The sequence below is a fragment of the Stigmatopora nigra genome, chromosome 17 (assembly GCF_051989575.1).
Source record: "Stigmatopora nigra isolate UIUO_SnigA chromosome 17, RoL_Snig_1.1, whole genome shotgun sequence".
Taxonomy (NCBI): Eukaryota; Metazoa; Chordata; class Actinopteri; order Syngnathiformes; family Syngnathidae; genus Stigmatopora; species Stigmatopora nigra.
The window spans coordinates 6,321,663-6,335,578 of NC_135524.1; the positions used below are offsets into that span (position 1 = coordinate 6,321,663).

The window sequence follows — 13,916 nt, forward strand, 5'->3', positions numbered from 1 at the left end:
TGTCTCCCAGCACGTCGGCCTCACAACTCTGGGGTTCTGTGTTCAAAAAAAGTGGTTCATCAAATGAATTAATCAATATTAATGAGTAAATAACACTGATAAAATGAATGGCTTGTACTCCAAAAGTCAAAAGTGACATCCAGCTTCGTTAATTAGCCCCTCAGTCAATATGAGTTGGACGTCTATCACCGTCAACAGCATCCAACGAATGATTACATTCTCTGACAAAGTGATCTTGAGACAACAAGCTTGTACCATATTCATCAGGAATGAAAGCAATATTTTAAAAAAATATGAAGGCTGTACAGGAAATTGCACTGGAAGTGAATTATTGGAAACCACGCTGCTCATTACTCATCTACTCTCAGACGGACTGACAGCTGAAATTAAACCACTGCTCCTAAGCACTGTGTCTTACTTGACACATTCCATTCCCCACCATTCATATTCCCATTTATGTTCCCAGGACAGGCATTGTTTAATTTGTGTATTCTAAATATAAACCTCCCCTTTTTTAATGTTTGCATTGATAATTTTTCTCTTTATTTTCCTGTTACTGCCATAAGAAATGTTGGTTTACTTCAAAACAAAAGCAAATGCAGCATGGTTGTTATGCATCTGGAAGGAGATTAATGAACACGTTTGTCTTTGCCACCAATCGGCCTAAGGCCGCCTCCCCATATCGGCACAGCATGATTTATAGGCATATACACACGTACGAGGTGAGAGTGGAGAGGGAGGGTGCTGTTTTTCCTCGTGATTATTGTATTTTAAAATGTTGTGATGAATGACCCTCCCCGTCTGAATGTTTATTTACAGTTCAGTTTCTTTATGCGGTCGTTTTCCGTTACTAGCCCATGCATTCATCTACTTTGCACAAACAGGTTTCTTTCACAACACCTTATTCCACGTTTCTATGGTATTATAGACATATGTCACTCTATAATCACATTGGTCTCTCACAATCTCAATCTGTTGAAAATGACACCAATATTTGCCCAGATGAAGTGAACCTGTTTAAAATAGCGTAAATGTGTTTTATTTTCCATATTTACATTGGAAAATGTAACAAACAAATAATGTTCTTTCTTAAACAGTAATAAACACAAAATAAATATTATACTGTAACATCAATGGATGATGTCCAATGCTACCTACACGGATCGTGGTTTTCTATCATTGGGAAAGGCAGTGGGACTTAGGTGGCTGGACAGCTTTATTGGAGACTCATGCCTTTTTACTTTTATTGAATTCAAATAAAGAAATAAAGTTAATCCATTCAAGGTTAGTTTCTTTTGATTTTGGCGCATTTCCAGGTCACTTCAATTGATTGTAGGTCATTCCCTCCTGATTTTAATTAACTGTTCATGTTGGGGATTTTTATTTTGTGTCTCTCGCTCTTCATTCCAGTCATTCGATTTAGGTATAGGTCATTTAGGTCTGTACCTGTGGATTTTGGGTCACTTCTTTTTTTATTGGTGGCTTTCTTGGCTCGCTTACTGTTGATTGGGGGTTCATATTGTTGTTTTGGTGGCGTTCTTGGGTAATCCCCTCTTCATTTCGGGTCACTTGTTCATTTAGATTTAATTATCTCCTCGCTGTGGATTTTGGGTCACTAGCGTTGTTTTAGTGGCATTCTTGATTCTTAATTTAGTTTATGGATTACAGATTTATTTTTTATGTATTTTCAATGTGTCCATAGGGTGGTCTCATCGCCCTGCTCTTGCTCATCCTTCTCTTCACCCTGGTCCTATACACCCGCCACCGATGGTGCAAGCGCCGCAGGATCCCCCAAAAGAGCGCCAGCACGGAGGCCACCCACGAGATACACTACATCCCCTCGGTACTGCTCGGACCCCAGGGCCGGGACAGCTACCGGGGGTCACGGGGCGGCCACCAGCACGGCAGTTCCGTCATCGGCGTGCCCATCCGCGAGACGCCGATCCTTGACGATTACGACTGTGATGATGAGGATCCCGTAGGACGCTCACTGAACTCCACTCCGAACCAGTTGCACAACAAAGTGAATGACGGGACGATCCAGAAGGACTACGGAATCGGCGTCGACTACGGGGAAGATGTCAAGGAGGATGACCTCACGCATTCTTTTCACAAACGAAGTAAGTGCGATAGTGTTATCTCATGAGTAATACTGAATAATTAGGTGACCTAGAAAATCTAATATTAAATTTAAATGCCTTTTCTGATTTGTTCCAAGATGATTTCCTTTTCCTTCCCTAACACTATATTTATTATATATTTATTAAATCATGAGGTTTTCCTCCGATAATTATTTTTATTACTACTTTTCCTTTACCCTTTAAGACAAAAAAGACTACAATGGAAAACCCTTAACTAAGAATAGTATTAATAGTATATAAATTTTACATGAAGGGGGTCATTATTGATAAATTTGCTATATTTACCGTAAGTAACCCTCTCAGTGCCAAAGACGATGATAAACGACTAACCATTTGGCTCTTTTCCTCCTTAACACCAATTGCCACTAATAGTTGTCCTATCCAGTTGATCCCTCCCACTTCAAACAGATTGCACATCTATACTTGCCAATTTATGTCATTTTATTTCAATCAACTTCCGCTCCGTATTGGTTGTACTCCTTTCATGCCCAAGCTCCCAGATGGACAAGCTGCAACTTAACATTGGCTCTGGTTAGGACCGCCCACATTTTCTCTAAGGACAACATGCATCTACCACTCACTTTTGGTCAAATATAGTAGGGAATATGCATTTGGCTATCTCCTTCAAAATGTTTTTCTTAGGTTGATCGGCATAATAATCTTTCTTTTAGGTTTGATTTTAAACAAAATGTCCTATTCAGGAGGCTCTTAACAAAAATGAACCAACTTAAAAACGATTACGGGCTGAAGTTCCATTTTTTTTACTTTGCCATGGCAATTCCAGCTCAAGGTGAAGTGTGTGCCTTATTTGTTGAGGTTTTCTATTCATTAAATAAATAAATACAGACCGAGGGATTCTTGACATATAAAAAACATTTGGTAGCTGAAATAGTCTTTTTATCAGTCACATTTCCACCCATACAATTATTTATATAGTAGAATTGTTAATTTTGCAATTCAATTTATTTTTGGGTGGGGGTAACAATTAATGCATTTTGTGAATGCTAAAGGTACGGTTGACAAAGATATTGCCTCGCGTGACTTTTTGAAATGTTAGTAAGATTGGAACTGTGTCAATCGGCCAAAGCGTGCAGGCTGGGATAGAGTGGACGGAGAAAACTATAAATAATATATTGAGGGAGCTTTACTCTGCAAAGCGTCCCGTTAACAACCCCTCCTCCAGGCAACTGAGAAACCAATGTGGTCATTTATAGGCAGGTGGGAATTATTTCAGGGTAAATCAGAAGCACACTGCCAGGAAGTCCAGATATGGGATTGACAAATGAAGACTTTATAGAAATCTGATCCACCATCAGATGTAGGTTGTTCAGGGCAAACAAAAATATAAAAATAAAAACCCTTCCCAGTACAGATGGATTCACCGCAATCAATATATGCAAGATGATTGCGTGAACCTTTCAGTGATATTCTTTTGAATCGCGGTAGATTTTGCATTTCGCCCACAAAATGACATTTACCAGAGCTATAATTAAGTTAGCATGCTACTTTCCACTGCTGTGAATTTTAATGTTTGACAAAAAAATAACACAAAAGACATAATTGGTAAGGAGACTGAAAAATGCCCATTTTTCATTATTTGTTTTTAAACCAAAAAATGCTTTGTTTGAAAATGATTTCTGCAAACTGCACAATACAATACACAGAGTAGGACTCTGTGGAATTGGAGTGCAAAGACATTATGCAAATATAATTACAACATGGTGCCACTTTTTCAAATACACGAGATGATTCATTGTACACAAAGCCAATTAGGTTAATTTACTACAATACAAAGCAACATCAGTCTTCCTGGAATCACATGTTGACCAATGACAGGTTGCAGGAAAATTACATTTATAAATTGTCTGCTGAGTGTGCTTTTTTAGAAAAAAATGATGGGGAGTCGATTTCAATTATATGTGTAGCGGATGGGATGTTGAGCACTCAATGTAGTGATGTAGATCTTTCTTTTAAATTCATTGGCTTCCTTTGACTGCAATAGACATCCTAATGGTTTGAACTGGAAGGGCTGGCAGTGTTCATACAGGTTCTCCATTCTAATGGATTGGACAACTACTAGTGATGGACTCATTTAAAAATGCTAAAGCTGGGCACATAATTTGCCATCTATTATCGCCAACCACACTGAAGACTTTAAACTATTTGTGTTTTTATCTCAAATTGTGGTTTTGGTCAAAGCGGGCTCAGCAGAGTGTTCTGGCTGCACTTAACATACTGCCGACGTCTGCACATGAATGAGAAGGACACGTGTCCATTTGATCCCTTTAACTTTTAAAATTGCAATGGGCCACTTACAAAGGCCATCAAAATTGCATGCAAATTTTAAGACCGAACATTTGTGTTTTCTGCTCGGCTGCTTTTCTTTCAACCGTCTGGCATCAGCACAATACCTCCCTCCCTGCGGAGCAAGATGGACTTTACTTTGTTAATTGATTTAACTTTCTTATCCCAAAGGGACTTAATTAGACATGGGGTAATGCGACATTATAGTCATGCATGGTCAGATGAATGCTCAAGGCGTTATTTAAAGAGCTACTCACTCATTTTTCATGTAAAAACACTGTCATTTCTATAAGCAGGCTTCCAAGTTCAGAAATTAATACTGCCTTTCGTTGTATTTTAATAAATATAGGTATGCACCACAGGCGTCAAGCTGGCATCCTGTGGGCTAGATGTGGCCAGCCACATTACACACAGTGCTAAAGCCTATCCCAGCCAACTATGGGTAATAAGTGGGGGACAGGCGAGGTTGCTTGCCAACCAATCTCAGGGCACAATGAGACAGACAACCATACACGCTCACACTAATAGCTAGGGGTAATTTATAGTGTTCAACCAGCCTACCCTGGATGTTCTTGAGGGTTTGGAAGGAAACCAGAGAAAACCCACGCAAGCCCAGGCACAACATGGGAACTCCATATAGGGAGGCCAATGTGTGGGAATGAACCGTGCTCATAATTGGGCACCGTGCCACCCTTTTCTCAATTAATTTTCATAATTTAGTTTAGGGCAGCCCGGTGCACGATGGTTCCGCTTCACAGTTTTGACATTGAGGGTTCATCTCCAGTGTGGAGTTGCATGCTCCCCCATCTCAAAAACACGCATGGTAGGCTGATCGAATACCCTGAAATAGGTGAGTGGATGCGCACGAATGGTTGTAAACAATTGAAAATAAGAGAATGTTTATAGTTTTACCTCCCTTTTTTGTTCATCATTATGACATTTATCTACTACAAAAAAATATGCAGACTTAGGATTCAGATTTTGGCTGCATTGTAATACTTCCAGTTGTATCTTAGAATGAAGTTTATTTTGTCAATGTTTAGTCTGGCTGCCATTTGTTCACTGTGATTATTATAATAGTATTAAATTCCTTGTATCAATAATCTAGCATGATGAGTTTATACCCAGTCCTATTAAGATGCGTTAATTCACATTGATCCCAGTTAAGTTTCCACCTGTCTGCAGTAGGTCTGAGTTTGGTTTTACCTCTTCATCCTCCTTCAGTGTGAAGGGACACATCCATATTTTATTGTGGCCCTGTGGCAAAAGAAGCGAGCTATAGATAGCACGGGATCCATGCGACATAAACAGCGGCAAGACCCTCAAGAAACCCAAGTGCTGGCAAGAGCAGCAGAGTGAGGCAACAAACAAAGCAGGCCACTGAAACTGCCAGATTTCCAGTGATAAGGAAATGATGCAAACCTGAAATCTTGTGTTAAAATCCCAGTATTCATAGATGGGGAATAGGAAATCATCATTGGAAAAAAATGTTTCCGTTATACAAACCATGAAAGTATTAGGTTTGTCTAAAGTATTGAAAACTATCCAAGATTTGAAATGCATAAATGTGCGATCTTGATAGGCCATTTGATTGCAAAAGTCACTTCCTGCTGATATTGTGGTTAATTTTAGAGGTAGTTTCTGGGTTCCAAACTGTTGATTTTAGGTCACATTCTGTTGATTCCAGGTCATTTTCTCATGTGCATTCTGGCTCACTTCCTGTTCATTCTGTGACACTTGGAAGTTATTTTTTTTACCCATTTGTGTTCAATTATAGAGCCGAGCAGGTGCAGCAGCATACGTTTTGAAAATTAACATGCAGTTGAAAATATCATGAGAATAATAACTCGGTTTGTGCAAAAATACTCTGATTTGGACTAGCTTTCTTCAGTAATGGCTAAATGGCAATATCTTTGGAAAAGTAAGACTGGTCTTTGATGCTGCACAAGTATGTGTTGTAAAAGAATGTAATTAGTGCCATTCATGGGGATATGTGGCAGAAATACGTGGCTATGAATTTAAATTAGTTTGTCACTCGTAGTTAACATTCGTTGACTTGTTGGCACCGAGTCCGCATGGATTTTGCGTCTATCTTATCTACAGCAGCCCACAAATTAAAAACAGTGTGCTGTCTAGGTTTCAATACAAAAAATATTGCTTTGTCTGGCTCAGAATGTACCTTTTGAATGCAGTGCCTCTCTGATCTGTGAGCAGTCATCAATGTGAACGTTGCCTCAGGAGTAGTAGGGAGTGCCAGCAATAGTATAGAGCACACTCTCCATCATCTTCCATCTTTTCCCCGGTGGCACCGAAAAGCATTGGGATGCTTTTGAGCTTGTCGGTTTCCGGTTTACGACCCATAAAAATATTAGAAGTAGAGGTCAGCGAGAGAATTTTTGACACATTGTGTTGCTTTGTAGTGCAGCACGATTGGGAATGAACTGACTGCAGTCCTTTCCTTGTTTGATAGTGAGAAATTTGAGACAAAGACTCACTGCCTTGGCCTATTCCCTATTCTTTATTCAACCGTTAGCCCATGGGATCGTGAGCTGCATGTGTCTCTACGATTGTCATGTATCCTGTACACTATAACCATATCTTATCTCTCATCTGCAATCTCTGAGGAAAATGATAGCTATAAGAATAATAATGGAACCACCTTAGTGTTGTGCTGATTAGGGGTGTGACAATATGTATACATGTTGATATTTTGCATCTCAATGGGGTATTGATCGTTTTAAAAATATGTCAGTTTAATGACGAAACTGATAGTTCACTACCAAAATTGTCTTCTCTTTGACTGAAATACAAAACTTTACCGGGTCAACTCCTATCCCAATCATGTGGCTAAATGGTCCAATATTCCAAAATTAACTGTATCAGGTTATGATAATGACACTCACAACTTCCATTCTTACCTAACTATTTTAGGTCATCTGAAGGTGAGTGATGCTATTGGTGATTTCTCAACGGTCTCCCCACACTATCCATGGCTAAAAAGAAAAAGAAAAAAGCCAGTTTAAAATACAGTTTGTTTTCATAGCTAGACCTCATGTTCATGCTCATCTCCCTTATTTTTATTACACTTCATTTCATTTTTCTAAAGCATGTAGGCATCCGTCTTAAAACCAAAACAGTACAAAATATGTCCATGTGCACAATACTAGATTCGCAAAAACATGAGGCATCTGCACTGCTTCTGTTTCATTATGCAAAGCACACCATGCATGGAAAGTGCTTTCTAATTAAAAGTAGGTATTGTGATTTCAATCAGTGCTTGATTTTGAGTCTTGTATTGTTTTTCTCAGTGTATTCATGTCATATATGTAGTTATTATATTATATTTTATTTGACTTTGTGATCCTAGGCTACTGGCTAGTGTTTGGATTGCTATTTCGTAAGAAATGTGGTTATTTCCAAATTCTACTCTACAGGACCCACTAATGCAATAGTGGAGGATAAAATATTCAAAACTCCAGATATTTTGCAGCACGGTATGTATTCCCTTGCTTGCCTCAACACTGCTCGGTCCTCATTTCTCGTTTCCCGTCTTTTTTAGACATTCCATATATCATGCATCCTTTGTCTTACCAACAATTTGGTCTTTGTCTTTGTGATCGTCTTGCCGCTTAGCCCACTCTCATGTATCTGTCGCTTCTGGAAGCAGCGGCATGAGTGCTTCCTCAGATTGGTACACTCAATTTCTTCTATTGGAACACTGGCACGTCGGATATTTCACATAGGGAATCAAAGGCTTTGGCTTAAAACACTCATTTCATCCTTATCGATTGGCAGCGCCATCATTTGCTCTCCAAGGCGTGAAGGAGAAGGCAAAAACAAGGCAGCACTGACGCAACTTGATTACCAAGCCTGAGCTCTGTGTGGCTGTGTGAATTACTGGCAACACTGAAAGAAAAACAAAAGTAAAGTTGTAATTTATCAGGTTGGAATTTTTGTTTCTCCACTATGTAGACTTTTCCGCTTCAAATTAAAACAGCAGGGTACCAATGGTTTTCAGAAACTATGTGAGCCAGTTCCCTTGTGGCTGCCTCAGCTTGCTTGAATACAAATAGATCCCAGCTGGAAATGGAACACCAGAATAAAGACTGATATCAACAGCACAAGTATGCATGTGAAAAAGTTGGTGGACTTTCAATTCATCCCCTCAAAGGTCGCTATGGCGAAACCGTAGAATCGCCTATTCGATTTGACATCAACGTTTTACCCCAAATGCCCTTCCTGACGCAATCCACATGGGGGAATCGAACCCGGGCCACCATAACAGCAGTGGTACAATTCCAATAGTTATGGATGATGTGTGAGTTTTGGTGACATTTATTTTTGAATAGTGTTTAACAATTTTCTATCATTTACTTAGTGTGTTTAAAACTTGTGCTGCAGCACAACTTGCTGTGTGGTACAGAATTAAATGTGTGAAATGTGAAAATAAAGTAATATTTAGCGAATTCTTGTATACATTAGTGAGCGGCATGATTTCCGTCAGAAACGAGAGGGGAGATTGAAGTCAGGCTACATTTGAAATCTTGCTGACCTCCTGAAAACTCTTAACCTGTAGATGAGTCGATTTAAAGCACTATAATCCAGATTTAGAACATCATTGTTAACTGCTTCAGTATGCCTAAGGGTCTAAGGCTTGGTGGGAGAACTACCGATTGTTATTTAAGCTTGCTGACTTTAAGCGAAAAGGAAACATTCCATTCTGAGTCAGAGAAGTAAGGGTCAACTATTATTATTGAAGCGTTAGAAAGATAGGTGTGGTTAAATGTTTTGTGTCTACAAGCAGCAATTCCGTAGGCTGTCTTCGCAATTCTGTTAAATTTATTCTCAGTTTTGTTCATTATGCTCTTCTGGGAGCAGTAAGTTCATGTCTTTTTATTTTATCAGATGGAACAAAGCGTCATGAATCTCTGAACATTTTTTTTCTTCCTGTGAATATGAAAGAACAGATTTATCTAATGCATAAGTTATAACACTGTTAGTTGTATTAACTGAATTTTTATATTTTCCAAGGTACCACTTATTGACTACTAAGTATAAAAGACTATTATACAGGTGATACATTGACATTAATATTGCACAAGTTGAAGAGGGATTCTGGTTGAGAGAAGCGTTGAATAATTCGATTTCTTGGAAGGAAAAGCTGCAAAAAATCGTATCCGTCAGTCACTGACACGGAGGATGAAATTGGCTCCAGCCCCCCTGCAACCCTGCACTGGATAAGCATTATTGATGATTGATGGGCAGATAGCTGGGTAGATGGATGAAGGCGTGGATGCAGGATGAATTGTTTCAGCAACACACCGTAGTTTGATCGTACCTTTTTACGGTTTGCAGTGCTGTATGAAAAAAACATAGTTATCTTGGCATTTTTATCCAGAAAGCCTTTTGCTTGTAGACCAGTGTAATTAACCATGATTTAAAAATAGATATATTCAGTTCCTTAGTTAGAAATCTTCAAATATAATTTGACATCACCACCAGAATGAGCTGTATATTTTTTTTAAACTGAAAATGTTCAGTGGACTTCATTCATAGAGGCACTTTTTTAGTTTTTATTTCAGATTGACTTTTCATTGCATAATCTAATAAATACAACTAGAAAATGGGATTTCTAGGCAAATTGTGTGAACATGCGTTGGTTTCCCATGAGTCACTGTTGTGGCATTTTTGGGTCGTTTATAAATTATTTATATTCATATGTTCCCTGCCTGCCGGCGTCTGAGAGGTTACCGTGTCGGACTCACAGTTATGGGGTCCTGGATTCGAATCCAGTATAGTCAGAATAAAAGTATCTAATTCATTCAAAGAAACTAATGAATATTCTTTGCCTACATTTGTAGTGAAAGGAAAATTCACTCCCACTGTTCATTTCTGTAGTTATGTGAGCAATAGCATTATTGAATCTGATTTAATTAAGGAACCCAATACAGTACATTAAGTACGCCAGAGTCTAAATAGATTGTTTGTATTAATTGCCATTTAACTGTTGCATATTTTAAATTTGTAGAGCATTTTGACATTTTATTCACTTAAGCGTTAATTTTTCTTCGCCTTTTACTGAAGTGCTTGATTGTGATCCAAATTGATTTCCTGCAGAGAACCCACTTTTCTTAGATGTATAGATCAAAAAGTGTTTATGAAAGCCAAGGGGGGGGGTTTGCAAATAGCCGAGTGATCTTGTTTTGAATGTGCAAATTTATAACACTCGCACAGAGGAATTTAGACTAAAGTGCGGTATAATTATATTTGCTATGTTCAAAACAATGTGAACATACAAACATGGGCTAACATTTGGAATTGCAAAGGTGTTCAATTATAGAAAAGTGGGATGATTTTCATAATTTCCGACCAGCAAACATAATGTTTTTGTATGAAAGTGAGCACTGTAGTTATCTCCAGAAATGCTCTGTTACTCTGGTTAGTTTCTAAAGAGAAGTAATTCTTCTCAACAGACATGTTTTCCTAGTGGTTTAATTCACAGCAAGCACGGTACTAAGAAAAATATGTGACTATTCCAAAAGTAACCACATCGAGCACCAATATGATAAAAAAGTATAAAATATAATGCTGATATTCCTATATTTTTTAAAGCTTTACAGGTTTGGTCCATATTTTGGGGAGCTTTGCTTTGATAATAACAGTCAAAATAGATTGGATCGAAAATGACCCAAAGGAAGTGATGGAAAATCTACATTAAGTGACCCATTAGAGAGACGGCAAACTATCCCCAAAAGATGCAATTTCTTCCAAAATTGCATCTTTTAGTTTTTTTTGCACGATCATTGCAATATGGCAGCTGACTTTGATACCCTCCCTTTTGATCTTTTGTGGTTTGAAAGTGAGCAGAACAGCTTTTTCTCTTAACTATACAGTCACTTTGCCCAAAGCAAGGTGTTCTAGAGTCATCAATCAGAATGACTAAGACCGAACCACACGAGGATGTGTTGGCAGAATCCTTGTTGACAAATGAGGCAATCCTGAATTGATGAAATCCTTTGAACGCCCTAGTCCACCTCCCCCCCCAAAAAACAAAAAAAAAGTGTGCGCGTGTGTGTAAATATATATGGTATAGATGTATATGTTTAAACAAGTCAAAACAAGTTATTTTAAGCATACCCTGGAATTAACTTTAAATAAAATCCCCACCCAAATTTCATAAAAAAGCATTTTTACAGTTTTGATACTGCTCACATTTTTACTCGTGTCATTCTCTCGCACAGATATTGACCCAAGCAGGGAAGCAGTGGAAGATTTGATGCAGCGGTTCCAGGACAGCTTCCGTGTTCCCAAAACTCCGCCAGACATTTCTCGCTACCAGCATGTTACCCACAGTTCATCTACTGGCCGCAGGAGAATTCCCAGCCTCAACAGGGGTAAGTAAGCATACCAGAATTTATGTGCATATCCTGTAAATATGTACTGGGATGTCCTTGTCACATATTTTTGAGTCATCTGATCAAGATTCTCCCGATACCAAACGCAGTTTACAAATACAAAGTGTTCTAGTGACCTCATATGATACATTTCAGTATAAATATGCACCACTTTTTGAGACATTAGGAGCACAATGGGTCTTAATAGTCGCTCACCTGGAAAATTCCAAATACACTTTTGTCTGCTCAGCTCAGCCCCACAGCTGTTCGCCTGCCCTTACTTTGTAGTGTCATTAAAATTCTGGTTTGGAGTTTTGCATCGGCATGATAAATTCACACTCCTGTGTCAGCATGTGTTACCCCAGTTTCTTGCTATACCAACCATCTTTCACGTAGACTCCTCAAAACATTAAGATTAGAGTTTCACACCTGTGTGCACTACTATATATATCCCATCTTTTTTCTACCATCCTAATTTCATTTTAAATATACATTTAATAATAGTAATCAATATAAAATCAGTTTGTACCTGATACACTTTTGCCATTGAGTAGGTGTTATTTTCCATATGTTGGGGAAAATACATCCTGCCACCATATGTACCTTTTCTAGTGTCACATAACAAATCACCTTATGTGAATTCATTAAAGTGACTCTGAAATAAATGGTTTGATTTTGCTATTCCAAGATATTTTCCCACACATTTTGTAAATTGGTACAAATCAGGATCTTTTCACATAACTGATTTAAACCCATACATGTGGATGATGAAATATATCTTTGATTATTTGATCAAATATGATAGATGTGTTGGGAGTTGTGTTGCAATGACAATGGTTTGTTTTGATTAAGCCACTGTCGCAAAAGATTGTGAGTAGGCGGGCATTCTGACAAATTGTATTTGTTTTGGCCATCATGCATGCGTGCAAAAATATGCGGAACAGCACAACACCTAGGTCAGATGCATCAGAAGTTAAACACGGGATTTACTTTAAATCCTTTTTCCCCCCTGAATCGGAAGCCCACCAGATGCTCTCTAGCAGGCTGTGCTTGGGTTTGATATCAGTCTTACCAGATCCTCTTTAGAAGTACATGCCAGCAAAACCTCCAAGCAAGTTATCGCACAACAAATATGATTTACATACTTAAACGTACGGTTCATTATGCAACATTGGGTAATGACTTATACATGGATGGATGAATATATAGATGACTCATACACATGCAATTTCAGTAACAAGACACAGTTTCTTAGAGAAGTTAAAGGTTTAAAAGGCAAGCAATGTCAAAAAATATTTGCATTACACTCACAGCAATTAGTGCTTTACATCGTATGAAAAATCAGGTGGACAAAATTAAGAAACAGATATAAAAACATTTTTTGAGGCAGTTTTTTTATTTAACATTAATTACACATTAAATATTAGTAAATTAGACAAAATAGGAACTTCTTAATGTAACATATTACCATTTTTTTTACACAACTATAGTCTAAAAAATTCAGCATAGGCTGTTCACAGTCAGATTAAAAAAACACATGTTATGTACCACTAGTCACGTGAAAAGAAATGCATTCATTTCCGTGGAGATTATTTCAAGGTTACTTTGAAATGCCATTCATTTCCATTACAACATTGCTTGACCATAAAAAAACAAACTTGCAAGTGTGTAGGATTTAGGGAATATTCATAGAACATAGTTGATTATTAATTTCTCCTCTGCACATTCAAAATAGTAAAAGATGAATGACGTTAGAATAATTTAGTAGTCAATTAAGTAATTATGACAGCCGTCAAGATACGTTGTTTCGTAAAGCCTAAGATGTTTTTTTTTTGGGGGGAATTTTTCTAAAACGCAGACTGCTCTTATTAGCCCTATCAGCTTTTCAGATGCCATGTTGTGCATACAAGTGACTAATCTGCATACTCCCCCCTTTTGTGTGTGATCTTACATGCTGTCTTGCATCGAGTTTGACTAGGACATATTTAGCTAGTGTCAGAGAGGCTGGGATGTCGCCCTAATGTGATTATAGCCATGTGAGGGCCGCTGCCGCTGTCAGCTTCATTTACGCGCTCAC

The 13,916-nt window shown here is 38.2% G+C and overlaps 1 protein-coding gene across 5 annotated transcripts in view; it reads left to right on the top strand.

The window, feature by feature from the left end:
- Positions 1-13,916, top strand: part of astn2 (astrotactin 2) — a 121,216-nt gene that overhangs the window by 29,891 nt on the left and 77,409 nt on the right. For all 5 annotated transcript variants that reach the window (XR_013329353.1, XM_077736935.1, XM_077736936.1 and 2 more), the window contains exons 3-4: positions 1,703-2,120; positions 11,687-11,839. Coding sequence is in view for 4 of the 5 variants with exons in the window: in XM_077736935.1 (XP_077593061.1) it covers positions 1,703-2,120; positions 11,687-11,839 (571 nt within the window). In the remaining variant the exon portion in view is untranslated. The remainder of the gene's footprint in view (positions 1-1,702; positions 2,121-11,686; positions 11,840-13,916) is intronic.